We start from the raw sequence: 18699 nt of genomic DNA, 5'->3' as shown, positions 1-18699 counted from the left end.
TTATTAGATTCCTTGCATTACAATTGATGCAACCCAGTCTTCCATTTGTTCCATTTGAACCATTTGCCTGTAGATTGAGGCTCCCATTCTGTATTTGACTGTTCCTCACCCACTACTGTAGTCCTCTTTTATGTCCCACCCTCCGTCAAATTATTTTAAATCCTCCCCCAACTGGTCCAGAAAAGCAACCCTCCACAACCCCCTCGGAAAGGTGAGACTATAGGGAGCATCTATTAATTCCAACACACTGCAAGGGTGAACAAGACATGGGACTCAGCTCCCGTGCCACACCTCCAGTTTCAAGAATGTCTAATAAAAAAATAATACAGTGGAAAAGAGTTAACTTTGAATTAAGCTCTTAGTTTCCCCTCTCAAGAAAGGTATTCATTAGCAATCAAGGAAAATGTAAACATTGCAAGCAATATATTTAAGAAGCATGCACTAGCTTCTGGATTCAGGAACATATTACCTTCATCTGCAGGATTCTCATGTACTTCGTTTTCTTCAGCCTGGTTCCCATCTGAATATTGGAAACATGGATTTAATAATTCCAGAGGTTTTCCTCTTTGGTAAATAGCATGCAGATACGCTTTCTGAACCATCTATCTGCTCCTTCTCTCTCATCTGAATAAAGATCACGTCACAATTGTCACTCACCTTTTAGTACTTCAACCAATGTGAACCAAGAAGTAGCTGTTTGACGTATTGAGTGAAGGGTTACTTGTAAACCAAGTTTCAGACAAGTGGCTAACAAATTATTTGGTAGCCTGCATCCCCAATACATAACTTAATTTCACCAACTGTAGCATGCTATGGTTTTATGTTATTAATGACCAAGACCAATAATATAGAAATACTCAAACTGCCATTGGATCATATTTTATCATCTAAACCTTATTCGAGATTGAGGATGATTTGCATTCATTCCAGTATTATGGGTTCTAAAGTGAATGATGAGGCCATTGTTGGAACTGTACACTCTTCCATAGATGGGGCAGTGGTGGCTGATGGGCACAGGTGTAAATGTGGTGCTACACTTGCTCCATTTATACAGAGCATCCGTACAGTTCTGATGCCCAGATGCAAGGTTCTCAATATCATCCCACTGCTCCTTCTTCACTTTGAGAAGTCATGTGCCATGAATTCACAGGAATGAATGAATATTTTATTGTCACATGTGACAAGTCTCAGTGAAATAATTTGCTTGCATAACCAAGGTATGCAAATAGTCGCCACATCAGTGCGTTGACAAAGTTACAAAGTATCTGCAGTATCCGCGCCAGGTCCCCCTTTGTTCTCCCCCACCCACCACCCCCTCACGGCGGTCCTCCCCCGCACCGGGTCCCCATTGTTCTTCCCCCTGCCCCACGCCGGATCCTCCTTTGTTCCTTCCCTCGACAACGGCGTCCTCATTCCACGTGGTCCGTTCTCATTTGTCGGTCGGTGTCTCCATCGATCATCGCGCCGACCACTCCAATATCGCTGCTGGGTCCTCTCCAGTCACCTCCGTGGACCCGACCCAAGCCCCAGTCGCAGGTTCTGCCAACCCAGGCTCCAGCGACCGCGGACTCCTCGACTCGTGGTATGGCCAACACTCGTGGCCAACCCAGGCTCTGTCATTCACATGCTCTGTCAGCCACGGGCTACAATCCACGGGGGCTCCGGCTTCACCAACCTAGCGGCCCACCGGGAGGCGTCTGTGGGGATATTGCATTTTTTCCCCAAAGTAGCTTTGTCACAATAATGAAAATAATAAAAAGTAACAGCAACATGCATCTTGCTATTCATCCAGAAGGATGAAAGATAACATGAAAGAGAGATTTCAATAAATTATTCAACCTAATGTCAATAGGAGGAAGTGTCAGTTCTGTTTTCGAAGGCAAAACCAGAATAAAATTTAGAAATCAAAACCAAATATTCCTGAAGGCATCCCAGCCACCCCCCCCCCCCCCCGATGTGACAGGGTTAAATGGTCACATTAAAAGCAGTTTGTGTAATGCCCTAACCATGATCCTAACCAGTTTGTCTGCCTTTCAGAACCAAACGGCATCTCTGATGTTTTGAGAATCATTTCACAATTACAGCAATAATAACTGAATAAACTTCAAAACACTGAGAAATGCCACACCTTCACACGGTACTGCATCAAGGTTGACATCATCTGAACAGTCCATCTTCTCTGATTCTGCAAGAAAAGGCAAAATTGAATCTTTACATATATTGACAAAGTTGCACAAATCAAACAAACTTTCCCAATGCTTAGTGCAACAACTCACACTTCAACCAAGCAGGGAGAGTCATCACAATTATACCGAGAATGTGTCCAAGCTGACTTTGCCACCAATCGCCTAGTTTAAGCATAAAGGCAGTTAATGGCTATATTGCAACCTAACCTAACAATTAAAAATCTTATCTTCATTTTAGATCCATCCAAGTGTCTTGCACTTCCCATCCCTGTATCCTCCACCAGCCTTGTAATACTGGGAATTTTATGTTCCTCCATGTTTTTGTCTCTAATGATTTCCTCTACTTTTGCCCCACATTCATTGATTACGCTTTCTACTGCTGAACCTAATCTTTTAATATAAAGGCAGAAAATTATTCTGAAAATATTCAGTAGGCCAGGCAGCACCTGTGGAAACAGGGAAAAACCCCCCATATCATTTCAGAACCCCCATCAGAACTGGGAAAGAGAGCAAGTTAGTTTTAATTTGCAGGGAATGTATAACAGAGATGTATAACAGAGATGGATAGGATAGAGGGTGAGCCAGAGTGGTCATGTGTATAAATTGTAGAGGCTCATCAGGTTAAAGGTTTATTGGATCAGTTACTGAGAGAGAGAAAATTAAGAGATGTGATGAAGTGAGGCAGTTTAGGAGTGAGAATACTACCAAAAGAATGTAAAGGCTGGTAAATGCAGGGCTGTGAGTCAGGCCCAGTAGATCAAGCTGGGCAAATGGAGAGAGAAGAATTGATACAATATCACAGATTGATGACTTACAACCGAAGGAGGTGGTGGTGGAAGCGGATACAATTACAACATATAAAATATGTTGGGGAAGGATCTTGGATAGGAAAGGCATAGAAGGATACAAGCCTAATGAGGACAACAGGAACTGTGAAGGTAGGCTAAAATATGCTGTGCTGCTATGATTTTATGAAATGTTCAGCTGATGTCTATTTTCATCTGATTTGGATCTCTCATGCCTAATTATTTGAGTTGTTGGGCGCAGTACATATTTGCAAGTTGTTTAGTATCTCAATGGTGACAAGAATGCATGTAAAAGAGAGTGGTTATAGTGAAAAAAGTGGGAAATGGGAAGGAATTCTCTGAGAGCTCACAGAGACTTGATGGGCCCAATGTCATGAGAAAGCACAACATATTTACTTTAGTAACTATTTGTTAATTAATGGACATGATACATTGTGCACAAACAAATCTTTGAAACATTGGTTCTAATAATGTGAGTGATATACCAGTGAACAACACTAACATAAGGAAAATAACTTCATGCTTCATTGTAAAAGAAAATGAAGCAACACTAACATTCAACGCACCGGGCATCAACCGTGGGGGAAAATAACTTCATGCTTCATTGTAAAAGAAAATGTATTTGAAGATGCTGCCTGACTTGCTGAACATTTTCTACTTTGTAATTAATTCCAATTATCAACTATTCACATTTGAGAAGTGAAAGCTCCTATCCCAGTTTGTTTGTCTCTGGGAAATAACATGGATAGCATGTTACAATGGATGGTGCAAGTCTCAAACAGAATCAATTACTTGCCAAATATTCATATCCACATTAAAACAAACTGTAAAAGCAGAAAAAAAATGCATTTGACATGTATCCAGAGAATATAGTTATGTGCATTCCTCAGAAATACAAAATTCATATCAAATATGATTAGCTCAGAATGTTTATTAAATTAGTTAAACTGGATCAAACACAGCTCATTCACTATAAGTACCTCCTCTGTGTGAATAGGTTGCCCCTCAGGTTCCTATTAAATCTTTACTCTAACCTTAAATCTCTGCCCTCCAGTTCTTGCTTCCCCAAGTTCCACCCAAAAAACATCACCTATTATGAAATGGTGATCCTTCCGTCCAGAGATGCTGCCTGACCCGCTTAGTTACTCTAGCATTTTGCGTCTATCCTGGGAAAAACACACTGTGCATTCTATGCCCCTCATGATTTTATTAACTTGGTGAACGGGCAAAAAGTAGCTAGAACTCAGGAAAGGCATCCCGAGTCAGATATGCAAACTTTTATGGATTCTAAAACTGTCATACTGTATGTACACAAATTTGTGAAAACCAATGTTGCAGTGGATTCTGGATGTGCCAATACCTGAGATGGATTGAGATTCCAGAGCCTCAGTGCGATGGTCCATGTTAATCTGGGGATATACCTCAGCTGCAGCTCCATCTTTTAAAAAGAGACAAAGATAAAAATGCTAAATGTGTGCAAGAGTATGCAAAGCAATAAAACAAAAGGAACAGAAGACAAAGAACAGCAGGCAGAGAAAAGGGAAGACTGTGTAAAAGAGAACAAGGTCCAGATAATGAGAAATGGATGATAACAGAATATCTTCAACAGCCCATAAATAAATGGATACCTAGGTTAGGGGAGAGATTCACCTGGATGGGTCTATTCCCTCTTCAATTAGAAAGCTGAGATGTAGTCTTATAGAAACAAAATTCTGACAAGGCTTGACAGAGTAGATGCAGGTATTATGTTTGGGTGGGGTCTGGAATCAGGAGATACCGTCTCAGAATAAGGGGTCGACTGGGATGAGTAGAAACATCCTCGCCATAGTACAGCGAATCCAGTCTCTCCTTTATAACTCTAGTCTTCCATCCCAGTATCTTTCTCTATTTCCAGCACCCTTTCCAGCTTAATGCCATCCTTCCTATAGTATGATGACAGGATCTGCACATATTACTCCAAGTGAGGTCTGACAAACATTTTGTACAGTTATAACACATCATCCCAACTGTTGTGCTCAAAACCCTGACCAATAAAGGCAAACATGCCAAATTCTCCATCCTCATCTGCCCACCGGTGTCACCATTTTCAGGGAGTTATGTACCTGTACCCCTAGGTCCCTCTGTTTTACAACACTCTCCAAGTCCCTGCTATTTACTGTGCAAGACCTGCCATGGTTTAATTTACCAAAATGCAACACTTTGCACTTGCCCAAGTTAAATTCCCTCTGCCAATCTTGGCTCACTGCCCCAATGCATCTAGATCCAGTTGCAATCTTAGATAACTTTCTTCACCGCCCGCTATAGCACCAACTTCAGTGTCACCCACAAACTTACCAACCATGGCAACTCCATTCCCATCCAAATCGTTAATATAGTTGACAAAAAACAGTGCTCACAGGCCTCCAATGTGAAAAATAGCCAATTTATTCCATTACCACCCTCTGACTTCTACAAAGTCAATTTTGTATCCAATTTGTTCGCTCACCCTGGACCCCATGTGGTTCCCACCTTCTGGGTCAGACTATTATGTGGGAAGCTGTCAATGCCCTTATGCATGATCTTGTAGACAAGTCTTCGGCCTTGCCCCTCATCAATACTCATGGTCACATCTTCTAAAAACTCAATCAGGTTTGTGAAATACAATTTCCCATTCAAATAACATGCTAACTATCCCTAATCAGTCTTTGTATTGGCAAATGCATGTAGATCCTATCTTGTAGAATCCTCTTCATCAATTCTACTGCCTCTGATGATAAACTCACCAGCCTGTAGTACTCTGCCTTTTTGCCCTTCTTAAATAAAGGTACATTAGTCACCCTTCAGTCTCTACTCTTCGAGTTAAGTTGACCAATTCACTGCTCTAACTATTTAATGTAATTTGAATCACAAGGCTTTATAATAAGACCTAGATATTAAATGCATTTAAGCCAGTTTCTTTCAAATGAGTTCATCATTCATAAAATGCAATTTTGCATTTTTTTTTAAGTGTCTGCATTCACTTCTTTTGAAGTTCCACCATCAGGAAGCTGGACCACCAACTTCCTCTTATGATTCACCCCAGTGTATGCCATTTTCACAATGTGTTTCATACATATCATGACATCATCAACATGCGCTGAACACATTAATAACACACCAGCAGAATTGGAGCAAAGATCATCACCTACAACCTTTGCTATAAAATCAGTTGCTGAAACAAGGACAAGTTGCTGAAAGTTGTGAGCCAGCTCTGATTGTGGTCTCGATGGAACATTGTTTTTATAATGTAATAACAATCTCACAGAGCAGGTTAAAGTATCTCTGCACTTATGTTAAATCTAATACTCAAGTTTACAGGAATAGGGAATCAGAAATTCTTGATGAATGTCTGAACAAGCATCCTAATACTGAAAAACTAATAGCTTATATCTATAACACCCTACTAAATAACGAGGTACCACCGACCGAACCATATAGATACAAATGGGAAAATGAAATAGGTCATCCTATCACGAAAGATATGTGGGACGAAAGTTTACAACAAATACATCAATGTTCATTAAATGCCAGACATACTTTAATACAATTCAAGGTCTTAGACTACACTTCTCTAAAATAAAACTAAATAGAATCTTCCCACAAATCTCTCCTATTTGTGATAAATGTCTACATTTAGAGGCTAATTTAACACATACGTTTGCAAACTGTATAAAACTTAAACATTACTGGACAGATATTTTTGAAATAACTTCAGAAGTTATTAATACAAAACTGGACCCAGACACAAAATTAATAATACTTGGAATATCAGAACAAAGCTTAACACTCACAACAAACCAAAGAAATTTCCTCAATTACAGTATAATAACCGGAAAAAAATTAATATTAAAATTTTGGAAAGGCCCTACAACCCCCACAATTAAAATGTGGATTACGGAAATGTCGGAGACCCTATACTTAGAAAGAATTAGACTTGTCTTAATGGACAAACAAGATCTTTTCCATAAAATTTGGGCTCCATTCATTAACTATCTGAAGGGATAGATTGACACAGCACGAGGACCCAGCTGAAACTTGAACTCAGGAACAGATGAAAAGCTATACTTTATAACCTACGAACCTATCTCCATTGATGTATTACAGGTAACCCATTCCACCTCCCTTGTTTTTCTGTTGTGTTTTTTTTTGGCTTTCTTTTTTATTTGTAACTTTCTACCCTCTCTTTTTCTCGCTTTCTATAAAAAATAAAAATACTAGAAGCAGAAGTAATTGATAATGGAAAATTTTAATAATGTATGACTGATGTATATGAAAAGTTTTTTTTACTATAATATGTAACTTCATTTTATAATATGTCTACTTCTAATAAATAAATAAAAAATAAAAAAATAAAAAAAACCCCACCATTAGTCCCTCCCTCCTTTGCAGATGGGCAGTACTGTGGCTCCAATACATAATATGGATGTGTGATGATTCGATGATGGAACCTATTCGGATTGCATGACAGCTCTGGAGATCCTGAACTATCTTTATCCCAGCTCTCCTCACTTCCATGACAACTTGCAAAGTTGCCAAGGAAAGGTCGCAAACTGTCCTGATCTGCTTCCCAGCAAAGAACTAGGTGGGTGGACATCAAATGTGTATTTTGTAAGATTGATTTAATGCTCACTTGGCTTACACAGCATGAACAAACCTCCCATAGTTATAAATAAATTAATCAGCAAAGAATGTACCTTTACGAGACTTCTTTTCAGGGTCTGATGATTCCAAGCCAAGTGCACGATCTGAGAAAAAAAACAAAGACAATAAACCATCATTATTACAGACCTCTTTATAATGAATTCAGGTTATAGTGGGCTGTCTCTTTAAGAACAGGCTGCTAGTTACACTGGAGGCTATTGAAATTTACAAGGCATTGAAATGAACACAGCATTGAAATCGACAAGCAATCACTTCAATTGACTCTATTAAACAATGTAGCAAACAGCCTTTAGTATTTTTAGCAGTAACAAAAATACATTTTTAGCTGTTAAAAAGAACTTTGTATTTGAAAGCAACTTTTTGTTTCAGAGGTGGTTGGAGCGAATCCCTTACTCAGTTACATATGGTCCGAGAAAACGAGGGTTTACTGCATTATGAATATAATGTTCCCAAATAACCTGTTGACCAAACCTATTTATTAACCAGACATTATAGAGGTGACATGCTTTTGATAAAATGTCATTTGATTGATATGCTTTTGAACTTGTACTTGTTATTATTACTTCTTCAATACCTACATGTAGTCTATGATACCTCATGCGGACTGAAACTTAAAAACGTCAATCAACCAGTGTATTAAATGGGAATACCCAATAACCCAATTAAAAATACCACAATTCCATGAATAGAGTTCTTTAAAAAAAAAAAAGATTTTTTAATTTTTTATTAAAGGCATATGTACAAATGATAATAAACGACAAACTGGTTACAGAGTTCTTAAAGATAGCGGAGTCAAGGGATATGGGGAGAAGGCAGGAACGGGGTGCTGATTGTGGATGATCAGCCATGATCGCAATGAATGGCGGTGCTGGCTTGAAGGGCCAAATGGCCTACTCCTGCACCTATTGTCTATAATTGAAACAAAATTAAAAACAAAAATTCAAGCCCTATTAAAATTGTAGTTTTTCCCTTAATGAACTTAGATTTACTCGAGGCAACTTTCTACCCTAATTTGAATGCAGAGCAAGTTTTCTGGGGTCATAGTTATTCAACACAGCCCAACTCATCCATGGCAACCAAGATGTATTTCTTAGCTGTCCCATTTGAATGTGTTTGGCCCATATGCCTCAAAAAAGTTACCATCCATGCACATATACGAATGTCTATTAAATGTTGTAATTGTACCCGGATTAACTGCTTCTTCCCACGGCTTGTTCCATATATATGGCTATACCCACCACCCTCTGCGAAAACAAATGCCCCTCAGATCCTTTTTATAATCTTTAACCTGCCATCTAGAATTTAGAGTCCATGACTCCCTAGCTTTAGAATCCTTTACACAGTTGAACATGACTATCCACCTTATCTATGCCCTTTATGATTTTATGTACCTTGATAAGGTCACCCCTCAGCTTCCGAGCTCCAGGCGAAAATGTTCCCTCCTATCCAACCACTCCATTTAACTCAGCCCCCGGTCCTGGTAACATCCTTACCATACTTTTCTGCACCCTTTCCAGCTGCATGACATCTTTCTATTGTTGAATGACAGGAACTGCTCACAATACTTTCAGTGTGCTCTCACCAGCGATTAGCATAGTTGCAATATGGCATCTCAATTCCTTTACGCATTGCCACGACTGATGAAGCATGCCAATTGCCTCCATCACAACTTAGTCCACCTGTGTCGCCACTGACAGCGAGCTATGTACCAGCACCATAAGGTCCCTCTGTTCAACCACAGTCACCAAGGCGTTACCAGTTACTGTGCAAGTCATACTCTGGTTTTATTTACTAAAAAGCAATACCTTGTGCTTGTCCAAGTTAAATTCCATCTGTCATTCATTGGCCCCACATTCCCTAGATTATCAGAATCATTTTGTAATCTTAGAGAACCATCTTCACAGTCCACGACACCACCAATTTTGGAATAATCCGCAAACTTCCTAACCATGTTCACAATATTTTCATTTATATTAACAATTTGGACGACAAACAACAGGGGATCCAGCAGCAAGGCACACGACATACCAGTGGTCACATAGCCAATTAAAATGAATAACAACTCTCCACAACCACAATCTGACTCCTTCAACCAAGCCAATTTTGGGTCCAATTGGCTTGCTCACCCTGGATTCCATGTGATCTAACTTTCCAGGCGAGCCTACCATGCAGTCCCTTGTCAAAGAGCTTGCTAAGTCCACACAGACATCTATAGCCCTGCCTTTGTCAATCCTCTTCTTCATTTTAATTTGGTTTAGTTTAGAGATACAGCACTGAAACAGGCCCTTCAGCCCATCGTGTCCGTGCCAACCAACGAATCCCATACATTAGCATTATACCACACACTTGGGACAATTTACAATGTTTTCCGAAGCCAATTAACCTACAAAGTTGTACGTCTTTGGAATGTGGGAGGAAAACGGAAAATCCGGGTACACCCACATGGCCACGGGGAGAACGTACAGATACCACCCGTACTTTTAATCAAACCTGGGTTTCTGGCGCTGCAAGGCAACAACTCTACCGCTGTGCCACTGTGCCACCATGCCACCCCACTTCTTCAAAAACTCAATCAAATTTGTGAGACACAATTTCTTATTCATCTTTAATAAATTAAAAAATAAAAAATAAAATACCTTATATAATGTTTCAGGTTAATGATTTTGATCAAAATAAATGGTTTCAATTCTTAAATTAAAGACTCTTTCACCCAAACTCACTTTTGTTTTCCTGTAAAGAACTTTTGCATGTAATGAAATGAACAATTGAAGAGGTAAAAGTATGTCAAAGCTGTGGAATTCTTAAACAATTACAATCAAATGTCTCTCGACTAGTGCATAAACAGCTTTGAAGAGTCAATAAGATGAGGTGAATGTGTCTCATATAAATAGAGTAGCTCACCAACATTTCTTTTTCTTGCATTCCTTATCGAAGGGCGTGGTGTTACCATCTGGTCACCTTCATTTCCTATAGATGAACCTGTGTGTACCAGGGCATATGTTAAAAACTATGCATTTGCGACTGGTCCAATTAATATTATTAAAATTTATGATGTTTTTTGTCGATTAAAGATTGGAATAATTTATGATACAAACCAGTCTGCACTCTACATTGGATTAATGCCAACAGTACATATTGTGCATTCACACCAGCCAAGATAATTGCCCAACCTCTTTCATTTTCTCAATGGAGTAACTGGCTAATTAATATTTACCTCTGATTTCTATGGAAACAGTTTGATGTTATTGCTGGTGAAATGGTGAAATTCAAGCCAAAGTTCCAGAATCATAGTCAGGACAAAATAAAAGCCACAAGTTCAATGGGGGAGCTATAACTGGTGTGCACAAATGTTTGAATTTTGAAGGAAAATAAATTATTGTTAAAAACTGGAGAAAGTGCAAGTTATTGATTGTGACCTTTGAAAGTAAAGATGAAAGTTCTGCTGAATATTAACTAAGCTGTCCCTGTGATTGGGTAAATCAGAAATCAAAATAATGCATATCCAATTTGTACGAGAAATCTCGAGAACATGAATTATACAAATTGTTAAATTATTTCAATGCTCTCTCAGACATGCGATTTTTTCTGCATTATTTCTTTGTTTAATGTTAAATATTTTTGCATGAATTAGGTTATGTTCCAATTTTCAGGAAAAAAACCACGATTCTTTTGGAGGGAAATTCCAGAATGAGGCAAATTAATTAAAAAAAATAACCATTTTGTTAAGCATAGTATGAATTCAGGTGCAAGTTTAACGTCGAAGGTAGTCACGAGGCTGCCGTAACCATTGGAGCATCTTAATCTACTATAGCAGAGGTGATTTTTAGAGTGAATTGGCAGTTGGTGCCCATTTCGTTTCCAGACAAAGCTAAATGTAGCTGGGATTCCTGGAAGTCTCCCATCCAAGGACTAATCATGCTTTGTGCATGAGGTATTTCTGATATCAACAGGTTTAAGAACCTTCTAAGACATGCCAACAAGCACATTTTATACACAAGCCATAATTTGTGTGGGGCACTGAGAGTGGGAAAGTCAGAGAAAGATTCAGGAAAGACAACGTGATTTAAGAGAAACGCTAAATTATAAAATATTGCACCGACCAGCGACACTGCTCTCCTATGAATGATGTGCCTGGTCTCTGCTGCATAGTTTATAACAGCAAGTTAACTTTATTTATCTGCAACTAAACAACCTGCCACTCTAAAATTGGATTCATCATAACCTCATTCTACAAACACAAGACTCACAGCAAGAAATGCTAGGTCTCAAAGTGGATCCATTACCACTTACTATTTATTGGACTATGTATTTTGCCAGATCTTTCGCCCTCTGTGGGCAAGTCCACCTTGCTTGATAGGGCTTGACTTTGTTCTGTAAGAAATAAAGTGCATTATTTTTTATTCTAATTTTTCAATGCAATTTCAATTCAACTATGTCGCATTACCATGGTAATATTTTTGCTTTTATACAGATATGGTGTTCTACAGAGCTTACAAGTTATTAATGTTAGATGTGTAAGAAGGAACTGCAAATGCTGGTTTAAACCTAATATAGACACAAAAAGCAGGAGTAACTCAGCAGGACAGGCAGCATCTCTGGAGAGAAAGAACGGGTGACATTTCGGATCGCGACCCTTCTTCATTAGATCTAAATGTTAGATCATTGGAAGAGGCACAAAACTAGTTCTATGGCATCAGTCTGAGGAAGGGTTCCGGCCCAAAACGTCACCTATTCCTTTTCTCCAGTGATGTTGCCTGACCCTCTGAGTTACTCCAGCATTTTGCATCTATCTTCAGTATAAACCAGCATCTGCAGTTCCTTCCTACACCATAGTTGTTTGGCCGGACAGAGCTGCTGCGTATAGCTACTTTTCTGCCGCAGTGGGGAACAATTAGAAATGGAGGAGAATGAAGAATGTTTGAGGACGATGAAGGAAATTTTTAAATAAATGCTGGAAAACTCAGTAGGGCAGGTAGAGTCTGTGAAAAGAGAAACAGTGTCTGAGACCCTACATTAGAACTGTGAGAGAATAATTAGTCAAAGTAGTACAGAAGCTGAGGGCAATGGGTTGAATACTGGGAATTTCTCCGATAGAGAAAAATGAAGTGCTAGACCTCATATAGCCTTGGTCCAAAACAACTTCCTGGGGCGGCACAGTGGTAGAGTTGCTGCCTTACAGCACCAGTCACCTGGGTTCAATCTTGACTACGGCTGTTATCTGAACGGTGTGTGTACGGTCTCCCTATGACCGCGTGGGATTTCTCCAGGTGCTCTGGTTTCTGACCACACTCCAAAGACGTAGAGGTTTGTAGGCTAATTGGCTTGGTAAAATTGTAAATTGTCCCTAATGTGTGTAGGATAGTGTTAGTGTGCAGGGATTGCTGGTTAGCACGGACTCGGTGGGCCAAAAGGTATGTTTCTTGTTAATTTCCCACAGGAATTAGACCAAAGGTTGCAATCTTCATTCATTACAAAGAGCACATCACATTGATGAGTTAAAATGGCCCCAATGGAACAGATATTTTATTGCATCTTAAACATTGCACCAGGGAACTTTGCATTTGTACCTTTAGGCCTACATTTTAAGGCAATTAGGTGTGTCGGGTAACTAAGGGGCGGCACCAGTTGCATGTTATTTAGCCTGGTTAACGGCTCACTTGCTTTTCCAGGCATAAAGTCAGAAATAGTCTCATCAGCAAATGGAAGGATTACCTTTCTGAGACTTCTTGGAAGGTTCTGATGAATTTGAACGCTGTTGATAACCTAACAAAGAAATATGTATTACAAATCTAGCAAAGATGACTACTTTCAAATCACTGCATTTTCATTGTCCATTCATATAGCAATGGCAAAAAAACAACGATGGCAGGAAAGGAGAGAAAAAAAACATTGTCAATCCAAGAACAGTCTTAAAAATAATAAGAAACTAGCAAAAAGTAAATATCAGGCAGAAGTAAGTAGAAACTTGATAGAAAAGAGAGCAAAATGTGGACAAACTGAAATAGAGACAGTCCTTTTAGATTAGGCAGAGGTTCACTTGCACCTCCTCCAACCTCATCTGCTGTATCCGTTGTTCCAGGTATGAACTCTTATACATCGGCGAGACCAAACGTAGACTGGGCGATCATATCACTGAACACCTTCGCTCAGTCCGCCTGGGCCTACATGATCTCCCGGTTACCAAGCACTTTAATTCCCCTTCCCATTTCCATACTGGCCTGGGACTGTCAGAGTGAGGCCAAACGCAAATTGGGGGAACAGCACCTCATATTTTGCTTGGACAGTGTACAACACAGCGTTATGAATATTGATCTCTCTAACTTCAAGTAATCCTTGCATCCCTACTCTCACCATCCCTCCCCCGCTCTAGTCATTGTACTAATTTCACTGTTGTCCTCCTGGTGAGTTTCATTATCTCTTTCATTAACACCTAGCCCACAGCCAATAATGGACTGTTTCCTTAATCAGTGTTACTTTTTTGCATATCTTTCATTCATTTGTTCTATATCTCTCTATATCAATAGACAATAGGTGCAGGAATAGGCCATTCGGCCCTTCGAGCCAGCACCGCCATTCAATCTGCTCATGGCTGATCATCCCCAATCAGTATCCCGTTCCTGCCTTCTCCCCATGTCGTCAGACACCCCTATCTTTAAGAGCGCCATCTAGCTCTCTCTTGAAAGTATCCAGAGAACCGGCCTCCACCGCCCTCTGAGGCAGAGAATTCCACAGACTCACAACTCTCTGTGTGAAAAAGCTTTTCCTCATCTCCATTCTAAATGGCTTACCCCTTATTCTTAAACTGTGGCCCCTGGTTCTGGACACCCCCAACATCGGGAACATGTTTCCTGCCTCTAGCATGTCCAAACCCTTAATAATCTTATATGTTTCAATAAGATAGCCTCTCATCCTTCTAAATTCCAGAGAATACAACCCCAGTCGTTCCATTCTCTCAACATATGACAGTCCCGCCATCCCGGGAATTAACCTTGTATACCTACGCTGCACTCCCTCAATAGCAAGAATGTCCTACCTCAAATTTGGAGACCAAAACTGCACACAATATTCCAGGTGTGGTCTCACTAGGGTCCTGTACAACTGCAGAAGGACCTCTTTGCTCCTATACTCAACTCCTGTTGTTATGGAGGCCAACATGCCATTCGCTTTCTTCACTGCCTGCTGTACCTGCATGCTTACTTTCATTGACTGATGAACAAGGACCCCCAGATTCCGTTGTACTTCCCCTTTTCCCGACTATATCTCTAGTTTTCCTTTCCCCTGACTCTCAGTCTGAAAAAGGGTCTCAACCCAAAATGACAGCTATTCCTTTTCTCCAGAGATGCTGTCTGCCTGCTGAGTTATTTCAGCTTTTTTTTTTTTTTTTTCAGCCTAGATATATCATTTGCTGCTCTGGATTCTACTTTTGCTTTGTAAAGTGAATCCAGAAAGACTCATATGCCTCCTCCAAATGTTGTACCACCCTTGGATTTCTGGATCAAAAGAACATAAGAAATAGAAGTAAGCCATTCAGCCTCTTTTATCATTCTGCCAATTAACAAGATAATGGCTTTTCTCCACTTTGAATGCCATTGTCCTGGCGTATCTCATTTCCTTTAAATACCAGAAAGCTGTCAATCTCTACTTTGAATGTTCAGGCCTCCAGGGTGGTAAATGCCTAAGATTCACTGCCCTCCGAGTAAAAAAAACTCACTTCATCTTTAAACAGTCTGACCGTTATTCAGTCACTCTGACTCCCATCATTTCACTCCTGAGACAAGAGAAATATCTTCACAAAATGTTCAAGAAGGAACTGTGGATGCTGGGAGAATCGAAAGTAGACAAAATTGCTGGAGAAACTCAGCGGGTGCAGCAGCATCTATGGAGCGAAGGAAATAGGCAACGTTTCAGGCCTAAACCCTTCTTCAGTCTGAAGAAGGGCTTCAGACTGAAGAAAGGTTTCGGCCCGAAATTTGTAAATTGTTCCATCTTATAGATCTGTTGGTAAATTGCCCCTGGCTTAAAGATGAGTAGTAGAATCTGGGATGTATGATGGAACGTGGGGAGAATAAAATTGGATTTGTGCAAGTCTGTTGGATAGTAAATCAGAAATAAATGCATAACATAAATAAACTTGCAATAAATCAGACAGCAAATGTGCAGCAGACAAGCTAGCTTTGCAATAGGAAGGATCTGGACCCAAAGCCTCACAAACTTCAAAGTGTTGATCACAGTATAGCAATACTTTGCAGAAAATGGGAGAACTATTTAATTGGAAAGAAGATAAATAATAAGGCAGAAAGAGGAAAAAGCTGATGGGAAAGGAAATGGAGGATAAAAGAGAAACAAGACCATCAGATTTTTTTCCAAGTGCCCTCTCCAGTATTTCAAACACATTATTGTTATTATCAATTATTCGAAGCAAAACAGGTTTTAATCAAAGGGTTCAAATGACAATTGTGGAATAATGTTGGATATTTGCAAATATTATACACTGGAGACAATTGTGTGCTGTGACTCGCATATCATGGCAGTTTTATGCTCGTTCAGCTATTACTCAGTATTAAAGTTAATCCACAATATTACAGCAAAAGTAAAATAAATGCTCAGCAAGAAGAAAAAATAGGAACTCAGCAAGAAAAAAAAACATGGGGGGTGGGGGGTGGGTTGGGCCTTCGTGGCCAAACTACCTTTCTTTATTACTAGATTCTCCCTTTTGCACCCTTTGTCTTCTCGCCTTATCATCTCTAAGCTTGGTTCTAACTCCACCTTTCTCTCCCCCGTTTGACTCATCTGCCAAACAACTCCTCCTCGCTTGGATCCACCTATCTTGCCAGTTCTTGCCCCACTATTTCAACTATTTTACCAGCATTCTCTTCTTTTCTCCATCAGTCTGAAAAAGTGCCCAGACCCTAAACATCGACTGGACGCAAAATGCTGGAGAAATTCAGCAGGTCAGGCCAAAGATCCTCTTTGGGTCAGGCAGCATTTCTGGAGAACATGGGTAGGCGACGTTTCGGGTCGAGACTCTTCTTCAGACCATGGATGGTTACACCCCTTCGGTGATTTTGCTGCTCCACTGGCACTTTATCAGTTTATGTCCCTTTGTGTATTAACCAACATCTGCAGTTCTTTGTCCCTAAACATCGATTCTCCCTTCCCTCCAAGATTCTGACCGACTCTTTCCTCCAGCACTTTGTCTTTTGCTCTCAAGACCCCAGCATCGGCAGTCTCCTTACTCTCCCCTTTAAAGTAGCCGCAGAAACGAATTAAATGTTAGAACAGTTCAGGGCTCGGCGAGCTTTAACAGCGAGTCAAGGACTGGGAGACGAGACAAAGCAGGACATGCAACGTTTGTGAAAGCTTGTGTGGACCAGAAATAATCTCAGCTCACACAGAAAACCAGCACCCCCCTCCTCTCCCTCTCCCTCTCCCAGTTTACTAAGGAGACAGCAAATCTCCGAACAGTTAATCTTTAGAGGAGGAAATCCCCTCAGCCGTTTGTTTACAAGCTAATATTTTCACTGCCTGCCTGAGACGTCGGAATCGCTTTCAATTTGTATTCGCACCGTAAACAGATGCCCTGAAAACTAAGCAATTACAATCATTCATCTTTTCATTAAAAAAAAAAAAGCAGCGAACTAAACAATCATACATTTTGATCTCAAGGCTTTGGGATACGCACTTTTATTTCGATTTGACCTCCGCCTCATCTTCTCGCCGTCCCTTCCCCTCGGCGAATCCCACCTCGGCCGGACTTTCCGCGCGACCCCCGTTTCCCTCCGGACCGGTCGGGGAAGGGGACCCCTTGCGGGGCAACCGAAACATCCGCTTTCTCGGGAGTCGGGCGCTTCCGCTCCATCTTGGCTCAGGGTGGGAAATAAAAGCTGAAACAAGGTCAGGTCGCTTCTGTAGATATATACATATATATATATATATAAGCCGAGGGCATCCTTCATTGCTGCTGGGCACGGAGGGGCCGAGTCCGATAGGGACCCCCCTCAAGGAAGGGAAGGGAAGGGAAGGGAAGGGAAGGGATATCACCCCACGGCATTTGGGACAGTGGGTGACAAGAGTGTTTGTTGGTGTGATGATGCCTGTCACTGAGTGAATGTGGAACTAGCGAGTGTGGACACTGGGAATGCATCAAGAGATTTTGCAGGTTTTTGTTTTATATATATTTTATACTTTGAATAAACGTTATTCTTGAATTCATCAGGGGGAGGGGGAGAGGGAGAGAAATGTAAGGGTTACTTTCCTTTGTCGGTCAGGAATGGTAGTGCCACCGCCATCCCCGCTCCTGGTACCGGTCTCGGAAGACCATCCCTGTTCCTTCATGGAAATCCATCTCCGTTCCCACTATCACACCCTTGACAAGTGATGCCGTGCTCTTGCCCACTGCCTGACCTGTGTTTCTCCAGCACTTTGTTTTTTTTTGCTGAAGAGTCCACCGTCTGCAGTTTGTCTCCTTTATAAAAATGACTCGCATTCTCTTTTACGTGAAAGAACACAATGGATTTGTTTTTCCAACCATATCAAAAGCCAGGTATTAGGGATTGTAGATGAGGTGTGCCATACGATGCATTCGTAATACCATCCACAGTTCACCGTCCATCATTGCACCTAGTCCTCATCAAGAAAAGCATTTCTTAATTATGGTTTAATAATAGCAAAAAAATTAATACTTAAATTTTGGAAAAATACATCAATACCAACGCTTAAAATGTGGATTGCAAGCATGTTGGACACCGCACATCTTGAGGAAATGCGATTGCTCCTAATGGATAAATCAGACCAATTCATAACGAGTTGGTCTCCATTTGTCGTCTTTTTGGAATCATATGGTGCAACACAATTGTAAAAGCTAACTGTTTCAAGACTGGAAGAGGGATGGTCAAGATTATAAACAATGATCTCCTTACTTTTTTTTTCTTTATGTCTTATTCTTTTTATTCTATTTTCTTTTCCTCAACTTTCTTTACTCATTCGTCTTTTTTCTTTTTCTTCACACACTATATCTCGCGTCTTTC

The 18699-nt window shown here is 40.4% G+C and overlaps 1 protein-coding gene and 1 long non-coding RNA gene across 7 annotated transcripts in view; one reads left to right on the top strand and one right to left on the bottom strand.

Moving 5' to 3' along the window:
- The window catches only part of LOC116977709 (torsin-1A-interacting protein 1-like), a 31109-nt gene extending 13640 nt beyond the window's left edge, over window positions 1–17469 (bottom strand). For 2 of the 5 annotated variants that reach the window (XM_033028406.1, XM_033028410.1), the window contains exons 1-8: window positions 17355–17469; window positions 13385–13435; window positions 11963–12043; window positions 10574–10651; window positions 7705–7755; window positions 4353–4430; window positions 2129–2185; window positions 470–520 (exon numbers count right to left, since the gene is read on the bottom strand). In XM_033028406.1, the coding sequence (XP_032884297.1) occupies window positions 470–520; window positions 2129–2185; window positions 4353–4430; window positions 7705–7755; window positions 10574–10651; window positions 11963–12043; window positions 13385–13435; window positions 17355–17382 (475 nt within the window). In that variant the 5' untranslated portion in view covers window positions 17383–17469. Of the gene's footprint in view, window positions 1–469; window positions 521–2128; window positions 2186–4352; window positions 4431–7704; window positions 7756–10573; window positions 10652–11962; window positions 12044–13384; window positions 13436–16372; window positions 16642–17354 lie in introns of those variants that run through there. The other 3 variants (XM_033028408.1, XM_033028407.1, XM_033028409.1) reach the window with 3 other exon arrangements.
- Window positions 17464–18699, top strand: part of LOC116977712 — a 36520-nt gene continuing 35284 nt past the window's right edge. For both annotated transcript variants that reach the window (XR_004413284.1, XR_004413283.1), the window contains exon 1: window positions 17464–17566. This is a non-coding gene — a long non-coding RNA (uncharacterized LOC116977712). The remainder of the gene's footprint in view (window positions 17567–18699) is intronic.

This window comes from Amblyraja radiata, chromosome 10 (genome assembly GCF_010909765.2).
Source record: "Amblyraja radiata isolate CabotCenter1 chromosome 10, sAmbRad1.1.pri, whole genome shotgun sequence".
Classification (NCBI taxonomy): domain Eukaryota; kingdom Metazoa; phylum Chordata; class Chondrichthyes; order Rajiformes; family Rajidae; genus Amblyraja; species Amblyraja radiata.
The sequence above is the reverse complement of the archived record's forward strand: the minus strand, read 5'-3'. Positions and strand labels throughout refer to the sequence as shown.